The 21418-nt window shown below is 46.6% G+C and overlaps 5 protein-coding genes and 2 pseudogenes across 5 annotated transcripts; 2 read left to right on the top strand and 5 right to left on the bottom strand.

The window, feature by feature from the left end:
• Positions 1 to 60: 60 nt before the first annotated feature.
• LOC125239715 (histone H4-like) lies at positions 61 to 578 on the bottom strand. Its single transcript, XM_048147356.1, is given in 2 exon segments — positions 61 to 479; positions 482 to 578. Coding segments are annotated over 2 exon segments (309 nt in total). The 5' UTR covers positions 510 to 578; the 3' UTR covers positions 61 to 198.
• Positions 579 to 1214: 636 nt separating this feature from the next.
• On the bottom strand, positions 1215 to 1953 carry LOC125239681 (annotated as a pseudogene).
• A 285-nt stretch (positions 1954 to 2238) lies between these two features.
• LOC125239686 (histone H2B) lies at positions 2239 to 3391 on the bottom strand. Its single transcript, XM_048147325.1, has one exon. The coding sequence runs from the start codon at positions 3040 to 3042 to the stop codon at positions 2665 to 2667; it is 378 nt and encodes a 125-aa protein (XP_048003282.1). The 5' UTR covers positions 3043 to 3391; the 3' UTR covers positions 2239 to 2664.
• Positions 3392 to 3965: 574 nt separating this feature from the next.
• Positions 3966 to 4358, bottom strand: LOC125239714 (histone H2A-like). Its single transcript, XM_048147355.1, has one exon. It carries the CDS (start codon positions 4293 to 4295, stop codon positions 3966 to 3968), a length of 330 nt encoding a protein of 109 aa, XP_048003312.1. The 5' UTR covers positions 4296 to 4358.
• A 692-nt stretch (positions 4359 to 5050) lies between these two features.
• On the bottom strand, positions 5051 to 6069 carry LOC125239670 (annotated as a pseudogene).
• Positions 6070 to 17949: 11880 nt separating this feature from the next.
• Positions 17950 to 18350, top strand: LOC125239971 (histone H2B-like). Its single transcript, XM_048147765.1, has one exon. The coding sequence runs from the start codon at positions 17968 to 17970 to the stop codon at positions 18343 to 18345; it is 378 nt and encodes a 125-aa protein (XP_048003722.1). The 5' UTR covers positions 17950 to 17967; the 3' UTR covers positions 18346 to 18350.
• Positions 18351 to 20085: 1735 nt separating this feature from the next.
• Positions 20086 to 20722, top strand: LOC125239996 (histone H2A). Its single transcript, XM_048147791.1, has one exon. It carries the CDS (start codon positions 20158 to 20160, stop codon positions 20530 to 20532), a length of 375 nt encoding a protein of 124 aa, XP_048003748.1. The 5' UTR covers positions 20086 to 20157; the 3' UTR covers positions 20533 to 20722.
• The last annotated feature ends 696 nt before the right edge of the window (positions 20723 to 21418 follow it).

The following is a 21418-nucleotide window of genomic DNA, read 5'->3' as shown; positions in this document are numbered from 1 at the left end:
ATCGATTGTTTTACGTCTGTGTCGCTAGTGAAACTTTTTAGTAGTTGTTATTATAGAATGATATGCGGCCCTGAAAAGGGCCTTTTTGTATTTGCGTCTGAGGACGCGGTGCGCTAGCGCGCGATACGGTAACGACACATATATCGTATAGTTACACTATATCGCACGACGACGACACTATATAGTGTCGCAGCGCTCTTAACCTCCGAAACCGTACAGGGTGCGGCCCTGACGCTTCAGAGCGTAGACGACGTCCATGGCGGTGACGGTCTTCCTCTTGGCGTGCTCGGTGTAGGTGACGGCGTCACGGATCACGTTCTCGAGGAACACCTTCAACACGCCGCGGGTCTCCTCGTAGATCAGACCGGAGATACGCTTGACGCCGCCTCTGCGGGCCAGACGACGGATGGCGGGCTTAGTGATACCCTGGATGTTATCACGGAGCACCTTCCTGTGCCGCTTGGCTCCTCCTTTCCCAGACCTTTGCCTCCCTTACCGCGACCGGTCATTGCGACTTGTTAGAGAGATTAGACTTCTCGAACGAACGGAATACAGACACACGACTTGCGGCGCGCGTCGACACGAGTGGAATAAAATCTACAGCCGATCGCCGCGTATATTTATACGTTTTACCCCGCCGCGGGGAGACGGGGGACGGGGTTATACAGATATCGGACCACGTATTGCGAACTATTTTTTAATTTACTTATAAATATAAAAGTAATATGAATAATTGTTATTTAAATTCATTACGGATACCTACACACAGGGGATATACATCATATTACTTGATATAACGACGAACGGCCTCCTTAAGTTTGTTAAAGAACGGTCTCATGCACTGCATATAGTGGATTTTTGTATATAATTTATATATTTCAGTATGTGGCATTATAATTCAAATAATAATATTTAAATTTTGTCCACCATTTAGGTATAATATGAGTGCGAGAACATTCTACGAGTCGCGCACAGCGCACACGGGTATAATTTAATTCTCTAATACTTTGTTTTGTACAGCTCAGTCAGTGTACGTACATATCTATATATAACAATTCGGTATCTTAAAGCATTCATAGAACTTGAACTTTTCTATTATTTTACTTTTAGTTTTCATATATGTATATAGTTCGTATTAATTAATAATTTATATCGATTTTTGTCTACTACGCAAGTATCCGTTCAAAGAAACAAATGTTAATTTTCGAATCATGTGTGGCCCTGAAAAGGGCCTTTTGATTTGACAGAAGCGTCACTCACTTTCGCATGTCCGTAACGCAAAACGCGCTTTGTACAAAATAATACATAATTATAATGTAACAGTATGCGTTCGCGTAGACTGCGATCGGTGATGTCGCATCGTGTCAGTTTAAGCGTGTGGTGATTAAAACACTGGCACACAGCTTAGGCACGTTCGCCGCGGATCCTGCGGGCCAGCTGGATGTCCTTGGGCATGATGGTGACACGCTTGGCGGGATGGCGCACAGGTTGGTGTCTTCGAAGAGACCGACCAGGTAAGCCTCGCTGGCCTCCTGAAGAGCCATAACGGCGGAGCTCTGGAAGCGCAGGTCGGTCTTGAAGTCCTGAGCGATCTCACGGACCAGACGCTGGAAGGGCAGCTTGCGGATCAGGAGCTCGGTGCTCTTCTGGTAGCGACGGATCTCACGGAGGGCGACGGTACCGGGCCTGTAACGATGAGGCTTCTTGACTCCGCCGGTGGCGGGCGCGCTCTTGCGGGCCGCCTTGGTGGCTAGCTGTTTGCGGGGTGCTTTACCACCGGTGGATTTACGAGCGGTCTGCTTGGTACGAGCCATTGCGATAAATTATTACAACGCGCGTGGACGTTACGATAACGAGTCACGAGAGGGAATAAGCGAAATTTTTCTCGCGGCGCTTTATATGTGCCTGTTAGAAAGGGATGGAGTTAGTGTCCGTGTGAGCGAGAGGGCTATAAAATTCACATACAATTCCCCTCTCTAAATCGGTTTATGACTACTGATAACGTACTAATATTATATTTTATTATAATTAGGTAGGTATCTTTTATTTACTTTTATTAAAGTTATTTTTTTTTTTCTTAATTTTAAGTAATCTTACTTTTTCAAACCTAACTTTTCCTAAGATAGGTAGGTAATCTTAATGCTTTACGAATTTTTTTTTTTTTTCTTCTTTCTTATCGCTAAAATTAGACCTTTTTTTTTTTTAAACCTAACCTAACTTTTTCAAACCTCACCTCGTACAACCTAACTTTTTCAAACCTCACCTCGTACAACCTAACCTTATCAAACCTCACTTATTGTAACCTAACTAGTTGAAACCTCACTGTGCTCACCTAACATAACTTTTGACCTTAATATTTCAACGTTACATATATATCATATATGTATTTTCAATTATGTTATTGTGTTTGTATTTATTTATGTATCATTCGTTCGTTCGTTTTGTAATGAACACGTCTAGATCGATCTACTAACTGTAGTAAATATCATAATAACATAACGTTTGTTTGTAGTTTGAATACCGATTGACAGCGTATGTGAGACTAGAAACCATTTATATTATATTCAGAACGTATTTGTGGCCCTGAAAAGGGCCTTTTTGGTTGTCGTACAAACCACACTCTTGCAGCGTGTCGCGTCGTGTCGAAATACGAACGAGCGACGCTTACTTGGAGCTGGTGTACTTGGTGACGGCCTTGGTGCCTTCACTGACGGCGTGCTTGGCGAGCTCACCGGGGAGGAGCAGCCTGACGGAGGTCTGCACCTCCCTGCTGGTGATGGTGGACCTCTTGTTGTAGTGGGCGAGGCGTGAGGCCTCGGCGGCGATGCGCTCGAAGATATCGTTCACGAACGAGTTCATGATCGACATGGCCTTGCTGGAGATACCGGTGTCGGGGTGGACCTGCTTCAGCACCTTGTAGATGTAGATGGCGTAGCTCTCCTTGCGCTTATGCTTCTTCTTTTTCTTCGAGTCGGACTTGGAGATGTTCTTCTGGGCCTTGCCAGATTTCTTGGCGGCCTTACCGCTAGTCTTGGGTGGCATTGCGATTAAGTTAGATGTTTACAGTACGAGAGTCGAACTGGAAATGTAACGCGCAATTTTGAAATTCCGCTTTTTGTTAGCGCGTCGGACGTGAAATGGGGGATTAATGATCGAGCGACGCGCCCTCTGTATCTCGACCAATAGCGTTCGTGCATTGTTAGCATCGTCGCGTCGGTCGGCATGGTGGGGAGAGTCAGATATTATACATAATAATTATTATAGGTTAGTATAGTTTGATAAAAATATATTTTAGTAATATGTATGTAACTATATGTATTTTTGAATTATTAGTCCTTATTCGTATAACGTAACAAATCCATTTGTTTACTTACCTACTTAGGATTTTTAAAACTCATTACGCTTACTACTTTCAGCGTATTGTAGAGTCATCAATATCATTTGTTAAATGTTTTTAAAAGTATATATAATAAAATAAATGAAAGAAAGAAATCCCATCTTGCGATATCTCCCTATTCAATTATTACCATAACGAGGAATCTCATTTATAATTATTACGATATGTGTGTGTGTAATTATTACTTGTAACATAATGTTCTCGCAATTGAGAACTATGCATATAAATATCTCAATATGATTGTAGGATATCAAGTAGTATTATAGGATAATTAATTGAGATTTTCATTCATATTATCGAAAGACGTTCGTATACGTATGCGTTATGCCATGAAACTTATAACGTTATCACAGAATCATATTGTGGCCCTGAAAAGGGCCTTTTGTAACGGTCACTCGGTCGGGAATGTAACATAGGTCCCGTGATATAAGTATTATATACACGATACAAATGTACACATTCGACGATCGCCGAATGTTACCGTTATAGATGTCACCGGACGGACGAGAAGTGAGGGGACACTTAAGCCTTCTTCTCGGTCTTCTTGGGCAGGAGCACGGCCTGAATGTTAGGGCAGCACACCACCCTGGGCGATGGTCACGCCGGAGAGGAGCTTGTTCAACTCTTCGTCGTTGCGGATGGCCAGCTGGAGATGTCTGGGGATGATCCTGGTCTTCTTGTTGTCACGAGCGGCGTTTCCGGCCAACTCGAGAACCTCAGCGGCCAGGTATTCCATGACGGCAGCCAAGTACACGGGGGCACCGGCACCGACGCGCTCGGCGTAGTTGCCCTTGCGTAGAAGCCTGTGGATACGGCCCACGGGGAACTGAAGTCCGGCACGGTTAGAACGGGACTTTGCCTTTCCCTTAACCTTGCCACCTTTACCACGTCCAGACATGTTTAAAGAGAGTTAGATTGGTTTACACACAAACGAAACGACTAGCACGAATGCTTGTCAGTGAGTATAATAAAAACATCCTACCGTGAATATTTATAAGCTCACGAGCGCACCGATAAGTGGGGATATAACGAGCCGGCACAACACGGGCCCGATCGACCAATCGCCGATTCTCGTGCAATAGCACAAATTAGAGAGAGATAGAGATATAAATAAAAACAGACGTTGTGAATTTTATTATCTACTCGTATTTTTTTTAAATATAATAATATTTTGTACTTATAATATATATGTCTTCCGCTTGCAAAATGGCACGGGTATAAAATTTTTTTCGCCAGTATACATACTGCGTCTGTATTATTAATGTATAATTATGTGCGTGCGTGTAAAATGTACGTTGCGTTACTACTAGATAATTAATATATTAACTTTGTATAAATTTTCTAAAACCCAAACAACCGAGATCTATCATTGAGATCACATCGTTATAATAATAATTTTATAGAAATAATATATGTTCGTTCGTTTTGATTAGATAAGACGGGGGGGGGGGGGGGGGGGGGGGGGATATATATATTTAATTAGAAGCCTAGTTTTTTGTAGTCTCAATAAGACTTTTTACCATTTCGGAAAGCACTTAAGTTTGTTTTACTTATTTATAAGAGTGATCGATCGATCGGTCGAACGACTTTGTGTTATGTGCTCTTTATTGCAATGAAACAGAGGCGATGAGCCTTTGAATACGTTTGTTAGCCCTGAAAAGGGCTTTTTGATGTGCGTTTAACGCGCACAGGCGTATGACGTGAGTCGAGAAGAGTGATGCGACAAGTCGTCGCATAATCTCCATCAACGTCACTAACAACACCACCACGACCGATGCAAGAACGGCGGCGACGACAATAGCGAACGCGCACAGTCTTACTTCTTCGAGGCGGCCTTCTTAGCGGCGGGCTTCGCTTTGGGAGCGGCCGCGGCCTTCTTCGGTTTGGGAGCTTTAGGCTTCTTGGTGGGAGGCTTCGCGGTCTTCTTGGCCTTAGGCGCGGCGGCGCTCTTGCCCTTGGCGGGGGTGGAGGGTTTCTTAGCGGCGGGCTTCTTCTTGGCGGCGGCGGCCTTCTTGTCCTTAGTGGCGGCCTTAGGCTTGGCGGGAGAGGCGGCGGCCTTCCTGCCTTAGCGGGCTTAGCTGCGGCCGGTTTCTTCGCGGCCGCTGAAGATTTGGCGCTAGACTTCTTGGCGGCGGCGGGTTTCTTGGCGCCGGAGGACGACTTGGACTCCAGTTTGAACGAGCCGGACGCGCCCTTGCCTTTGGTCTGGATCAGTGCGCCGGATTCGACAGCGCTCTTCAGATATTTTCTGATGAACGGAGCCAGCTTCTCGGCGTCCACCTTGTACTGGGCGGCGATGTATTTCTTGATAGCCTGCAGGGACGAACCGCTCCTCTCCTTCAACTCCTTGATGGCACTGTTGACCATCTCGGAAGTCTTCGGGTGGGTGGGCTTCGCTTTGGGCTTCTTAGCGCCGGCGGAGGCCTTGGGCTTCTTCGCGGGCGTCGCCGGGGCGGGGGCGTCAGCGGCAACTGCGGTGTCGGCCATGTTTACCGGAAAAACCGAAAAAATACAAGTGTAAGTTTCAAATTAGTAAATCGCACGAACTGCGCAAAGAGAGAACAGCGGACGCGTGTGAGCGGAGCGCTGCGCTGGCGAGTACTAATGCACGCCAATTGGGGGCGCCACTTTTTATATAATCTCCGGCTTAACCGTAACGCAGACCCTTCTGTCGCGGGACGTTTTCTCGTAATAACACTTCCAACTTTTCACTTACTCGTTTATGATTAAACTAAATTTACAGTTAATTATATTAAAATTATTATAATAATATTGCACATGTGTATTCTTTATGAATTGATATATGTATTTTAATAAGAGTCACAGCATTTGAAACTCAGATGGACGAATGAGAGAAGTTTACTTTTGGTATTAGAGGTTGCGGGCGCCTCGGGTCAGTTTAAAAAGTGATTTTTCTTATTTAAAATCACATTTAACTGTATTGTGTGTCTTCCGGTTAAAAGCTAAGATACCATAGATATATATGACACAATAACAACATTAGAAAATTATTGTTATGATGTTATTTTCACATGTTGTATTCACTGTCGTAAAACAGCCGTACCGCGACGTGGATTGCCTACGTTCATTGGTTTCGGTATCTGCTAGTACAGATGTAAAACGGGATAGGTAATTTATATGAAAAGTTTAAATAATATTTCATTAAACATATCGATATCGTGTCAATGTACAGTAGGTTAACGCCGTCTACATTATTGTGTTCATTTTAGTTACAGTATCTTCTTCTTCTACGAGTATCGTAACAGCTACACTCGACAACGTGCGATCATCATAGTAGAGGGATAGAGATTCGTGTTGGTCGTTTATTATATAGGAGTTTTATTATATTTATAAAAATAGTACTGTTTGTGTATTAAAACCACAGTATGGTATATATATCTATATGAATATAGTATGTTTGATTTTATATAAATTCCGTTCAAGTAAGTAAGTATATATGTTATGTATGTCACGTTAGCGGCGTATGAACACTGAGAATTTTCTAGTCCAGTCTATTTAACTTAACTTGACTTCAGGAGAGAGAGAGGGGGTGAGAGGTGAGGTGGTGGTTGGTGTGACGTGAGTGGGTGAGGAGATAGTTGACGTCCCTGTCTTTTTTATGCAATATTTGCAAACCCTTTACCTAATTGGGCAGTTCATCTTAGACCTAGTTATCAGGCAGTTGGTGGCCGATAGGTCAAGCGGTTCTGATGATCAGGTGAGAGTGCGCCGGGTCACCGGTTTAGTTCGCGCGCGCGCGGGTGAAGTAAAATGCCTTGGTGTGGATTGCATGTGATATGATTGTTTTGTTTTGTTTGTTTATTTATTTATTACTTAATTAATTAAGTGGTGGTTGCGGATTAACGTGTGATAAGTAAAATTAAGTGAATGTGTGTGACAAATACCAATGGATGTACAGTGCAAGGCATGATTTGCGATTTGGAAAACGTGAGTACAGTACAACCTATGTTATGTTATGAGTGAGTGTGTGTGAAGTGCAGTGCATAGAGTCGGGCAGTCGGGCATCAAAGAGGAGGAGGAGAGGAATGTATGGAGAAAATAGCACCTGCCCGTTGGGTGGGTAGTACCCACCCGGTACCTACCCGATGATGATTGGGCGCATGATTTTATGCGATTATCGTTACGCGAGGCTGTACGCACGCCGGTGGGATTATAATAATTACTTAATTAATTGTTTCGAGCATGACACTTAGACGTTCAATCGATCGAATCTATACTTAAATACATACACATACTTAAATAAAATATAGACAGTAGATATGTAAGCTATTATATGGTTTGTTTGATGATGAACGTACACGATAACAACATATCATACATATATATATATTTCGGTATGTAATATTAATGCGTACATACATACATACATACATACAGAGTAAGTTAAAAAACTTTATTGTTATTGTTTCAGAGAGGAGGTAGCCGGGTGGCGCGCGGCGAGAGAGAAAACTGTGTGGCGGTACGGGGTAAGTTGTTATTAATTGTTCATAATGATATGGTACTGTATACACATATAGTTAGTTATGTTAGGTTTAGATAAGATCGATTGTTTTACGTCTGTGTCGCTAGTGAAACTTTTTAGTAGTTGTTATTATAGAATGATATGCGGCCCTGAAAAGGGCCTTTTTGTATTTGCGTCTGAGGACGCGGTGCGCTAGCGCGCGATACGGTAACGACACATATATCGTATAGTTACACTATATCGCACGACGACGACACTATATAGTGTCGCAGCGCTCTTAACCTCCGAAACCGTACAGGGTGCGGCCCTGACGCTTCAGAGCGTAGACGACGTCCATGGCGGTGACGGTCTTCCTCTTGGCGTGCTCGGTGTAGGTGACGGCGTCACGGATCACGTTCTCGAGGAACACCTTCAACACGCCGTCGCTGAGATGATCGCCAGTGATGTCGCGGTTGACGGCCTCGCCTTCCTCTCAGGCAGGTCGTCTGTTCGATTCGATGTGTGACTAGGCCATGATGTCTCGGGTCCATAGAGAAAGCGCGGTCCTTCGTACCACTCGTCCTCGATGCGCACGCTCTGCGCTGGTTGACATCTCGTCGCTCGATCTGCGGGGTTCTGAGCGGTTGGTACATACCTCCACGCGTCTCTATCTGTTTTCTCGGCGATCTCCGCAAGTCGGTGTGACACGTACGGACGATAGTTTCGCGCGTCATCGCGAACCCATCCGAGAACAACCATGGAATCTGTCCAATACGTCACCTTTGTCACAGGATAACGCTGCTCGCGTAAAATTGTCTCCGCCAGCCGCACGCCGACGACTGCTGCGGTTAATTCGAGCCTGGGAACTGTCATTACCTTTAGCGGGCAAACTCGGCTTTTCGCTATAGCTAAGCTCACTTGCGTTTCCTCCTCGTCGTTCGATACTCGCCAATAGGCCGCCGCGCTGTAGGCCTCGGTCGATGCATCACTGAAAATATGCAGTTCTCTTCTAACTGCACCGGTGGGCGTGGCGTATCGTCGGGGTATTCGCAGCGCGGACACGTCGCTCAGTGCCCTCAGCCACCGGAAAAAGTCCTCCGCTTCCTCCGCCGGCAGCCGCTCGTCCCAGTCCGTGCCCTTTGTCCACACACGTTGGAATATGATCTTAGCGCTTATCATATACTGCGCTATGAGGCCTAATGGGTCGTAAACTGACATTACGGCACTCAAAAGTTCCCTTTTAGTGGGCGATCGCTCGTACCTTTTCACGTCGTCTGGCACTCGTAGCATTTTCGTGTTGTACCCCAGCGTATCCGTCTCTGGGTCCCACGTCATTCCGAGGACGGTCTGTTGCTTTTCTCCGAGATGAGAAGGTCCCGTCGCTCGCTCCTCCGGATCGATGTTTCGCATTAACAACTCGCTGTTGCTAGCGTAGCTGCGCAGCCGAAAGCTAGCCTCCGCGTGTGCTAGTCTCACCTGTGTCGCTGTTGATATGAGTTCCCGTTCTGTCTCATATGATGCCACATAATCGTCCATGTAGTGATTATTATGGATATCGTAGACCGCGTCCGGATAGCGATCCTTGTTGTCCGTCGCATTCCTATTCCGCACCGAGTGTGCGAGAAAAGGAGAAGAGATGTTACCGAAACATACCCGGTTTAGCTGGTACGTCCACGGTGTCACGTCACGCCGCAATCCCCTCCAGATGAAGAGCTGACTATGCCGATCCTCTCTTCGCAGCTGTATTTGAAGGAACATTTCCTGTATGTCCGCGGTGACGGCGAATTCCCACTCACGGAATCGAAGTAGTATCCCCAGCAGGCTCTGTAGTAAATCCGGTCCCGCGAGGATGAAATCGTTCAATGCACATCCCTGACTTTTCGCGGCGCAATCGAATACAGCGCGATACTTTCCTTTATTTAAATTGTAGACGCTGAAATGGGGCAGAAACCACATCCGATCTGACTGCGGTGGTTCCATGATGCGCTCTGCGTACCCCTTTTCCAGAAGCTTGTGTATCTGTGCTTGATACTCGTTGGCGAAGTCAGGATCTCTCGACATGCGGGCTTCTAGATTGCGTAATCTCGCCTTCGCCATGTTGAAACTCGGTGGCAGCTTTATGTCGTCGGCAGCCCATAGTTGGCCGACTTCGTATCTCTGTCCTACCTTTTTTACTGTTCGTTCGAATGTATCGATCGCTCGCTGGTCGTCGGGTCGAATGTTGTCCTTTGCCGTTATGCCAAGCGCCTCGACTGCCCAGTGTTTCTTGACCTGCTCCACGAGATCACTGTCGTCACTGTGGCAGTGCATCACGACCTGCTCGTTATTTGGTACATACCTCGGCATTCGCCCGAAGAAAACCCATCCTAACGAGGTTTTAACTGCGCACGGCTCGTCCTCGCCGCCCTGCCTCACCTCCGTCGGGTTTATAAGATGACTGAAGTCTCCGCCTATTAACATCTGCGGCACGCCCATGCCCGTGTAGCACTCGTCGCCCAAGTCCGCCAGATGTTCGTATTCCAATAGACGCTTCTTATTTAATGACTGCGAGCGTATCCCTAGTCCGTCTACCGTTTTTAGGGATATATCGTATGTCAAGCCGCCACGAGCGGGGCTTACTTTAGCCTTGACCGTCTGTGTCACTGAGCTAAGTTTCAACCGCTGAATACCTCTTATGCATAGCGGCTCGTCTTGACCGACCGCGCCGATCTCGTCCGCGACGTCCTGGTCGATCATTGACAAGGTGGATCCATCGTCAAGGAAAGCGAAGATATGCGCCGTTCCCTTTGGACCTGATACGGTTACGGGTAGTACCTTTAGCAGCACGCTGTAGTCCGGTGTTGACGACACGTACACGCGGGCGTCGTTCTCGTCGTCCGCAGCTCGCGGCTCCGTCGTGTCCGCTGGCTCGGCCGATGACGTCACTGCTGACGATGTAGGTACTGACCTGATTTCTTGTGTTAGCACCATAGCCGTATCTTCACGCACTTCCTGCGGCGAGTCCGCATGAAGCAGTCGATGGTGTACGTGAGGACAGCCTGCAACGCCGCACGCTTTGGCCTTGCATTGTGTTTTCATATGCTTCGCGTCGATACAGCGATAGCATATACGATTTAATTTCGCCCACTCCCATCTAGCGCCCACGGATTGGGCGGCTAACTTGCGGCAGTCCGGCGTCAGGTGACCGCCACCGCAGAACAGGCACGTCGTCGAACGGGATGTTGTGGCTTGACGTGTCGCGTACGTCACTTTCTGCACCTCGTGTTGACGTCCTGTGGGAGCTCTCGGCGGGTTGTGCGTTGCGGATATTTTCACGCGAGCGCCGGCTGCGCGCGCGTGCGGCACTGATAACGGCGCCTGCGCTCGCCTCGGGGCGGCGCGGGCGTGACAGAAGGACATCTCCTGTTCGCTCTCCTCCATGAGGAAATCCGCCAACTGCAGAATCTCCGGGTCCTTGCTGTCTCGATGTTTCTTCGCGTAGTCGCACCATCTGCTTCGAAGATGCGGCGACAACCTGTCCGTAACCTCTCTGATGAGCATGGGGTTATCGGCATAATGCCTTCGATCGATATCCATAACTGTAGATACCACGTTCATTATTTTTATCGCGAAAGTGTTGAGGTCGTTCGCGGTAGGCCCCAACTGCGGCAACTTTCGCAGGTCGTCAATCGCCTTGTCTAACAATACCTCGCTGCGTCCAAACTGCTTTTTCAGTATTCTCACGATCATATCGGGTCTGGTGGCTGTCGATAACACGTGAGACACACACGTCTTTGCGTCCCCGCGTAAAGCCATCCTGAGCCGCGCCACGTTCTCGTAGTCAGTAAACTTATACCGCTTCGATGTCTCTGCGTAGGTATTGTAGAAACTTCTCCACTCGCTGACGTCTCCGTAGAAATGCGGCAGCTCGAATATATCCTTCGGGGCTGGACGGGCCGCCATCTGCATCCTCTCGAACAGGTGCAGCATGGACTCTGCTACAGTACCTTCGGTGGCGCGCGTGTGCGCCGTGTGCGGAGTACGCGCGTCCAGCTGTGGCGACGTCGATCGCTCGCGACGCGCCGGCGGCGTCGTCGATCGCCTGCGTCGCTCCGGTGGCGATATCGATCGCCTACGCGACTCCGACGGTGGCGATATCGATCGCCGATATACCTGGCGGTCCGGTGAGAGGCCTCGAATATGCCGCTCCGCCTGCGCAGGTCGTCTCGGAGTCTCGTACTTGGGTAGAGGTTCGTCGGTTAACCTCTTACAAATGGGTTTTGACGTCGCGTCTCGCGAGTTCTCTAGCCATTCGTCTAATCGATCTTGATTCGAATTCCGCACGCTACCAGCAGATTCGTGCTCGTCTGCGCTATCCGCATTAGCGCGGATCTGCAGTTTTCTGGCGTCTAGCCGTTTACGTACCATGTCCGCTTCTAGCTGCAACTCCCTCCGGGATATCTCCGCTAGCCGTTCGCTGGCCTCGAGCTCCGCCTGAGACAGCTGCGCTTCTATCACAGTGCGACTGCTCGCATGTGATCTGACGGACTGAGCTTTAATAATTGGTTTATTTACCTCCTTGGTAGTTTCCTGCAGCGACTTTCGTTTCTCGGTAGTTCTGTCTATGACGGCAGCCTTGGGATGTCTAGCTGGGATCGGCGTGGGTCTGGAACGACGCCGTAACCGCTTGGCTAAATCCCTTCGCCATAGCAATGTCGTGTCGTAGGACGGTGACCTCGGTGTCTCTACGGTTAATCCATACCTGAGCGTGCTGTTAGCTGTCGCCGCGCCCATCGGTTGCGCGCCGGCGACGCTAAGCCCTTCCGTTACGCCAGCGGGTCCGGAGGGAGGTGAGGGAGGGCGCGCCGCGTCGGCGCCCATCGCCCTCTCAGCGCTTGCGCGTGCGGCCTCTCGTTCGCGGGCCGCCGACGCGCCTTCGTCGAGTAGTTGCTGCCTCTCCTCTTCGCTCGTCACTGACGCAGCTCGGTTGGACCTGGACCTCGTCCTTACCATCCTGTCGTCGCTCATGACAGGTACGTCGCTGTAGACCCGTAGTCCGCACGAAGATCCGGCTCGAAGGACCAGAAACTGTTGCAGACCGCGTCCGCAAAGCTTCCTATCGACGGCTCGGTGGAGAGAATGTGCTGGAGCTCGTGCGACTCACTCTTTCGTCCCGGGCCTGTACCTTGAGCTTCGATGTCGTCCTCAGCAATCAACCGTACCGATTATGATTTTGGAATACACTAACTAAAAAACGAATCAAATCAAATGGTTTATATTTACAAAATCAACGACTCTAATTTTAACGCGGTTATAAAAATACTCCTAAGCTAATATCCTAACTTGATCCTAACGAAACGCTCGGTACGGACGATACGTCGCGATGCTGTCGTTTTCTGCTGCTGCCGCTACCCGTCGTGGAGGGTGGCTGGCTGCTGGCTGTAGGCTGCTAGCTGCTGGCTGTAGGCTGCTGGCTGCTGGTTTTCCTTGGAGGCTGCTGGTTCTTCTTGTTCCGGTCGAATTCGAATGTCCCATACCGAGCGATCGTTCCTTTTATACCCCTTTTCAGAATGCGCCTACGCTTCACGGAAAGAAACATTTCAATTTATTCGCCCAATCACGACTCGGCTGAGCGCGAGGCTCCGTGCGATAGAGAGGTAAATAATTGCGCCCGATAGGCGACGGATGGCGCGTCGTGATTGGTCGAACGCGTTACGGCGCTCGATTACGTGAATTTAACGCTATCATTTTTCGTTCAAATCCTAATTACTTATAAACTAATTAGGCTATCGCTTCGAAATTACGCAACAATGCACCTGACACTAGGGTCATTCACCTCGAGTGGAATGCACCTGCGTTTGTTTACGTTTTTACACAATAGAAGAGGTGATTAGCCGTCCGGGCCATACAATAGACTGGTTTCTCAGCTTGCCTTGAGCTCCATTGTTATCGATAACGGCATATTACTATGGAAATGTAGGTTATCGTGTTACGTAAGTTCCCAGCTACGTTTTAAAACTATTTACATCTTCATATGTCTTATAGTTATCGAGTTATTGGCTTGGATTCGAGTAATCCTAAGGCAATTTTCGGGTGAAAGGAAAATGATTTCGGAACTTTAAGGAAATATTTTTAGCCAATCAGAGGAGAGTTCGGTTTTCTCGCTCTAAGCCTCTCACGTTAGTGCTTATTGGCTATTAATCGTAGTCCAATGGACAGTCTGAGTTTAGATTGAACTTTGGACTCGGTTTCCGCGACTTGGGAAGGAAGGAATATGGGAATTGCCTGCTATCGAATACATCACATATGAGTCTTATTATCATACTTAATAATCGGAATTGACAAAATTAACTTAACTAACGCAGTTCTACCCGTTTCCTACCTACGAAATAATCTTTATTACGAATACAGTCTTAATCGAATTCTTATGCTATTTTACATATATTTCGACGCGTCGCTAACACTCCGGGTCCTTGCTGTCTCGATGTTTCTTCGCGTAGTCGCACCATCTGCTTCGAAGATGCGGCGACAACCTGTCCGTAACCTCTCTGATGAGCATGGGGTTATCGGCATAGTGCCTTCGATCGATATCCATAACTGTAGATACCACGTTCATTATTTTTATCGCGAAAGTGTTGAGGTCGTTCGCGGTAGGCCCCAACTGCGGCAACTTTCGCAGGTCGTCAATCGCCTTGTCTAACAATACCTCGCTGCGTCCGAACTGCTTTTTCAGTATTCTCACGATCATATCGGGTCTGGTGGCTGTCGATAACACGTGAGACACACACGTCTTTGCGTCCCCGCGTAAAGCCATCCTGAGCCGCGCCACGTTCTCGTAGTCAGTAAACTTATACCGCTTCGATGTCTCTGCGTAGGTATTGTAGAAACTTCTCCACTCGCTGACGTCTCCGTAGAAATGCGGCAGCTCGAATATATCCTTCGGGGCTGGACGGGCCGCCATCTGCATCCTCTCGAACAGGTGCAGCATGGACTCTGCTACAGTACCTTCGGTGGCGCGCGTGTGCGCCGTGTGCGGAGTACGCGCGTCCAGCTGTGGCGACGTCGATCGCTCGCGACGCGCCGGCGGCGTCGTCGATCGCCTGCGTCGCTCCGGTGGCGATATCGATCGCCTACGCGACTCCGACGGTGGCGATATCGATCGCCGATATACCTGGCGGTCCGGTGAGAGGCCTCGAATATGCCGCTCCGCCTGCGCAGGTCGTCTCGGAGTCTCGTACTTGGGTAGAGGTTCGTCGGTTAACCTCTTACAAATGGGTTTTGACGTCGCGTCTCGCGAGTTCTCTAGCCATTCGTCTAATCGATCTTGATTCGAATTCCGCACGCTACCAGCAGATTCGTGCTCGTCTGCGCTATCCGCATTAGCGCGGATCTGCAGTTTTCTGGCGTCTAGCCGTTTACGTACCATGTCCGCTTCTAGCTGCAACTCCCTCCGGGATATCTCCGCTAGCCGTTCGCTGGCCTCGAGCTCCGCCTGAGACAGCTGCGCTTCTATCACAGTGCGACTGCTCGCATGTGATCTGACGGACTGAGCTTTAATAATTGGTTTATTTACCTCCTTGGTAGTTTCCTGCAGCGACTTTCGTTTCTCGGTAGTTCTGTCTATGACGGCAGCCTTGGGATGTCTAGCTGGGATCGGCGTGGGTCTGGAACGACGCCGTAACCGCTTGGCTAAATCCCTTCGCCATAGCAATGTCGTGTCGTAGGACGGTGACCTCGGTGTCTCTACGGTTAATCCATACCTGAGCGTGCTGTTAGCTGTCGCCGCGCCCATCGGTTGCGCGCCGGCGACGCTAAGCCCTTCCGTTACGCCAGCGGGTCCGGAGGGAGGTGAGGAGGGCGCGCCGCGTCGGCGCCCATCGCCCTCTCAGCGCTTGCGCGTGCGGCCTCTCGTTCGCGGGCCGCCGACGCGCCTTCGTCGAGTAGTTGCTGCCTCTCCTCTTCGCTCGTCACTGACGCAGCTCGGTTGGATCTGGACCTCGTCCTTACCATCCTGTCGTCGCTCATGACAGGTACGTCGCTGTAGACCCGTAGTCCGCACGAAGATCCGGTTCGAAGGACCAGAAACTGTTGCAGACCGCGTCCGCAAAGCTTCCTATCGACGGCTCGGTGGAGAGAATGTGCTGGAGCTCGTGCGACTCACTCTTTCGTCCCGGGCCTGTACCTTGAGCTTCGATGTCGTCCTCAGCAATCAACCGTACCGATTATGATTTTGGAATACACTAACTAAAAAACGAATCAAATCAAATGGTTTATATTTACAAAATCAACGACTCTAATTTTAACGCGGTTATAAAAATACTCCTAAGCTAATATCCTAACTTGATCCTAACGAAACGCTCGGTACGGACGATACGTCGCGATGCTGTCGTTTTCTGCTGCTGCCGCTACCCGTCGTGAAGGGTGGCTGGCTGCTGGCTGTAGGCTGCTAGCTGCTGGCTGTAGGCTGCTGGCTGCTGGCTGTAGGCTGCTTGTAGTAGGCTGCTGGCTGCTGGTTTTCCTTGGAGGCTGCTGGTTCTTCTTGTTCCGGTCGAATTCGAATGTCCCATACCGAGCGATCGTTCCTTTTATACCCCTTTTCAGAATGCGCCTACGCTTCACGGAAAGAAACATTTCAATTTATTCGCCCAATCACGACTCGGCTGAGCGCGAGGCTCCGTGCGATAGAGAGGTAAATAATTGCGCCCGATAGGCGACGGATGGCGCGTCGTGATTGGTCGAACGCGTTACGGCGCTCGATTACGTGAATTTAACGCTATCATTTTTCGTTCAAATCCTAATTACTTATAAACTAATTAGGCTATCGCTTCGAAATTACGTAACAATGCACCTGACACTAGGGTCATTCACCTCGAGTGGAATGCACCTGCGTTTGTTTACGTTTTTACACAATAGAAGAGGTGATTAGCCGTCCGGGCCATACAATAGACTGGTTTCTCAGCTTGCCTTGAGCTCCATTGTTATCGATAACGGAATATTACTATGGAAATGTAGGTTATCGTGTTACGTAAGTTCCCAGCTACGTTTTAAAACTATTTACATCTTCATATGTCTTATAGTTATCGAGTTATTGGCTTGGATTCGAGTAATCCTAAGGCAATTTTCGGGTGAAAGGAAAATGATTTCGGAACTTTAAGGAAATATTTTTAGCCAATCAGAGGAGAGTTCGGTTTTCTCGCTCTAAGCCTCTCACGTTAGTGCTTATTGGCTATTAATCGTAGTCCAATGGACAGTCTGAGTTTAGATTGAACTTTGGACTCGGTTTCCGCGACTTGGGAAGGAAGGAATATGGGAATTGCCTGCTATCGAATACATCACATATGAGTCTTATTATCACACTTAATAATCGGAATTGACAAAATTAACTTAACTAACGCAGTTCTACCCGTTTCCTACCTACGAAATAATCTTTATTGCGAATACAGTCTTAATCGAATTCTTATGCTATTTTACATATATTTCGACGCGTCGCTAACAATATAGTGAAAAAGAAACTGAAGAAAAAAAAAAAATAAAATTTAAAAATATTAAACAATCTTTTTACACGACCGGGATTCGAACTCACGACACCTGTGACAATTCGAGCCAATAAGCAGAGGCTCTTACAACTGAGCTACACACCGCTAATACAGTATTGACGAAATTATCGTACATATTTTGCAATGATGTCACGTGATGTGGTGTGAGGAAACCGAGTTAAAACTTGAAAATTAACGTTTCCCGAGACCTGAGACTAAAAAACTAGATCGATTTTTCCCACCCTCCAAAACCCACACATAACAAATTTCAGCGAAATCGTATAAGCGGTGTCCGAAATAGCCGGCATGTATAAATAAAAATAAAAATGAATTACTCGTTTAAAAGTATAAAATATATAATTTATCATATTATAATATTATATTATAACATAATATTAATACATAAACGCGGGCCACATAGATTGATAACGATTCACGAACGCTATTGGTCGAGACATGCGTACTCGACTCTCGATCAATTATCCCCCCACTTCATTTTCAGAGCAGTAACAAAATTCAAAATTCGAAAAAAAAAATTATCACTTCCAGTTCGAACTTCGCACTGTGAACGTCTAATTAATTAATACATAGAAATGCCACCTAAGACGAGCGGTAAAGCTGCCAAGAAATCTGGTAACGCCCAGAAGAATATCTCCAAGTCTGACTCAAAGAAAAAGAAGAAGCACAAGCGCAAGGAGAGCTACGCCATCTACATATACAAGGTGCTGAAGCAGGTCCACCCCGACACCGGTATCTCCAGCAAGGCCATGTCGATCATGAACTCGTTCGTGAACGATATCTTCGAGCGCATCGCCGCCGAGGCCTCCCGCCTCGCCCACTACAACAAGAGGTCCACCATCACCAGCAGGGAGGTGCAGACCTCCGTCAGGCTGCTCCTCCCCGGCGAGCTCGCCAAGCACGCCGTCAGTGAAGGCACCAAGGCCGTCACCAAGTACACCAGCTCTAAGTGAGCACGCTGCTAGAGTGTGGTCTGTTTGTACGTCAAACAAACAATAACCGGCCCTTTTCAGGGCCACAAATACGTTCAGAATGTTATGTGAAAAGTTTCGTTTCAGGCCGTACATACGGTGGCAATCGTTATATAAAACACATAATACCTCTAATTATTATAATGTTGTAGTAAAATTATTATTTTTAATAATATAGGTACCTATTGCAAGTTAGTTTAAATCACTGATCCGAGCCGAGTTAGGTCACGTAGAGTGAGGTTTGAACGAGTTAGGTTGCGCGAAGTTAGGTTTCATTCAGTTAGGTTAGTAGGTATTCATTTCAAATAAAATCTTAAGTTAAATAAACAACAGTTACTTGAGTACGTCAATATGAAATTTGGGTACCTCCTCCTATATAATTATTTTAAAAGTATCAATAGTTATTTGTTTTACAAGGGGGCAAAGTAGTTGTTTAACCGCACGTGCCAATATTGATACCTGAGCAAGCGAAAGATTCCAATATTCTCAATATAGTGGAATCTTGAGCGTTGCGAGGGTATCAAGGCACGAAGGTTAAACAAACTTTGCCACCGAGTGAAACACAAAATTTTTCACCACACCAACACGAACAAAATACTGACTATAAAACATCAAAATAAATCAAATTCATCAATTTATTCAATATTTTTGATTCAAAATCATCATTTATAGGTAAAATCTAGCAGACATATTAAGACATCGGGTTAAAATTTGCATGAAATTACTTTGCCCCCTTGTGGATAAAATGCAATTTTGCTATCTGTTTTCGAATAGCAAAGAATGCCTTTACCAGTTGGTGTGGTGAAAATATTATATCGATCGATGGTCTGTGCAGCCTAACCTAGCCGAAGCCCGCCGATATTCATTCCATATTCATACCATACGTGCCGTCACCAACCAATATATCGTAGTAACAGTAATAGTAAGTAGGTATCGGTCACTTCTTCTCTCTCTCTTTGATGAGAGGCCCGACTGCCCGACTCCCTAGACTCAACATATATCTACATATTCTACACACACAGGATATAACATTTAGGTAGTAATTAAGTAATTTGAAACACTCACGTTTTCCAAATAGAAAATCATCATTCACCATGTATACTGCATCCATATAAATTTATTTTATCCACACACTAATTCACACCATCAGTCAAAAATAATTCCATAACTGTGCACACATAACACGGCCCCGACATGCCAGATTTTTTTTTTTTTTTCAGGCGACGATGATGATGATGATCATTATATATACAATTAGAATCAGTGTTTGCCTATTAGTGCACATAACATGCAGGGTAACCAGCCATTCTCTCATCCACTCACGTCTCATCGCCCTCTCACCTCACCTCACCTCACCTCACCTCATCTCATTCCCTGAAAGCCCTTTTCAGAGCTAACGTATGATATTGAACGGTTATTTAGTACCTCTGTTTCATTGCAATAAGCAAACATACATAGAGTCGTGAAGTCATTCAATTAATTTACAAATTTATCATATAAATAAATGCAGAACACACGTCACTAATCACTCATCGCACTGTCTCTTTCCCTCTGCTTCGATACGCGGTTTCGTTATGTGAGCGTTGATTGGCCGATCACGCTCGTGTCATCTCTGCCCTTCATACTCCCCACTATCATATACGCACGTAAAATATAAAATAAAATACAGGTATTTTTTTCATTAGTATCAGCTCACGATCGTACGTGATTAGTACGTTTGTCTGTCGTGTTGTTTGATTGTGTTATTTTTTTTAGTTTTTAGTTAATTTATTAATTAATTAACTTACTATAAACATGTCTGGACGCGGCAAGGGTGGTAAAGTTAAGGGAAAGGCAAAATCCCGTTCTAACCGTGCCGGACTCCAGTTCCCCGTCGGTCGTATCCACAGGCTTCTGCGCAAGGGCAACTACGCCGAGCGCGTCGGTGCCGGTGCCCCCGTGTACCTCGCGGCCGTCATGGAGTACCTGGCGGCTGAGGTTCTCGAGTTGGCCGGAAACGCCGCTCGCGACAACAAGAAGACCAGGATCATCCCGAGACATCTCCAGCTGGCGATACGCAACGACGAAGAGTTGAACAAGCTCCTCTCCGGCGTGACCATCGCCCAGGGCGGTGTGCTGCCTAACATTCAGGCCGTGCTCCTGCCCAAGAAGACCGAGAAGAAGGCTTAGGCTGCCTCCTTACCTTCTTACATACCTATCTGGCGGTAACGCCCGGAGTTCGGTTAATGTGTGTTGCATTCGTTTGTCTTTCGGATTAACGTCTGCGGCATTACATACCGCGCGGGTGACCGGTTGCCAAAGGCCCTTTTCAGGGCCACAATATGATTCTGTGCTAAAGTTTTAGTTTCACGGCATGACACATAAAATACAAATCAGTCAGTATCTAATATATATATTTAATCAATCGATATATATATATATATATATATATATATATATATATATATATATATATATATAAAACACTTACCTTACCTGCTTACGCGTTTCTATGGATCACTCGCAGGGGTGTGTGTGCGCCTGTAACAAAAACATAAATAATTAGGTTAGGAGTTCTGTTTTATTTTATCGATTTTATTAATTAAATAATAAAAAATACATAATATATAGTGAAAAAGAAACTGAAGAAAAAAAAAAAATAAAATTTAAAAATATTAAACAATCTTTTTACACGACCGGGATTCGAACTCACGACACCTGTGACAATTCGAGCCAATAAGCAGAGGCTCTTACAACTGAGCTACACACCGCTAATACAGTATTGACGAAATTATCGTACATATTTTGCAATGATGTCACGTGATGTGGTGTGAGGAAACCGAGTTAAAACTTGAAAATTAACGTTTCCCGAGACCTGAGACTAAAAAACTAGATCGATTTTTCCCACCCTCCAAAACCCACACATAACAAATTTCAGCGAAATCGTATAAGCGGTGTCCGAAATAGCCGGCATGTATAAATAAAAATAAAAATGAATTACTCGTTTAAAAGTATAAAATATATAATTTATCATATTATAATATTATATTATAACATAATATTAATACATAAACGC

Source organism: Leguminivora glycinivorella, chromosome 26 (genome assembly GCF_023078275.1).
Source record: "Leguminivora glycinivorella isolate SPB_JAAS2020 chromosome 26, LegGlyc_1.1, whole genome shotgun sequence".
Classification (NCBI taxonomy): domain Eukaryota; kingdom Metazoa; phylum Arthropoda; class Insecta; order Lepidoptera; family Tortricidae; genus Leguminivora; species Leguminivora glycinivorella.
This window is presented reverse-complemented; position numbering and strand designations above follow the sequence as displayed.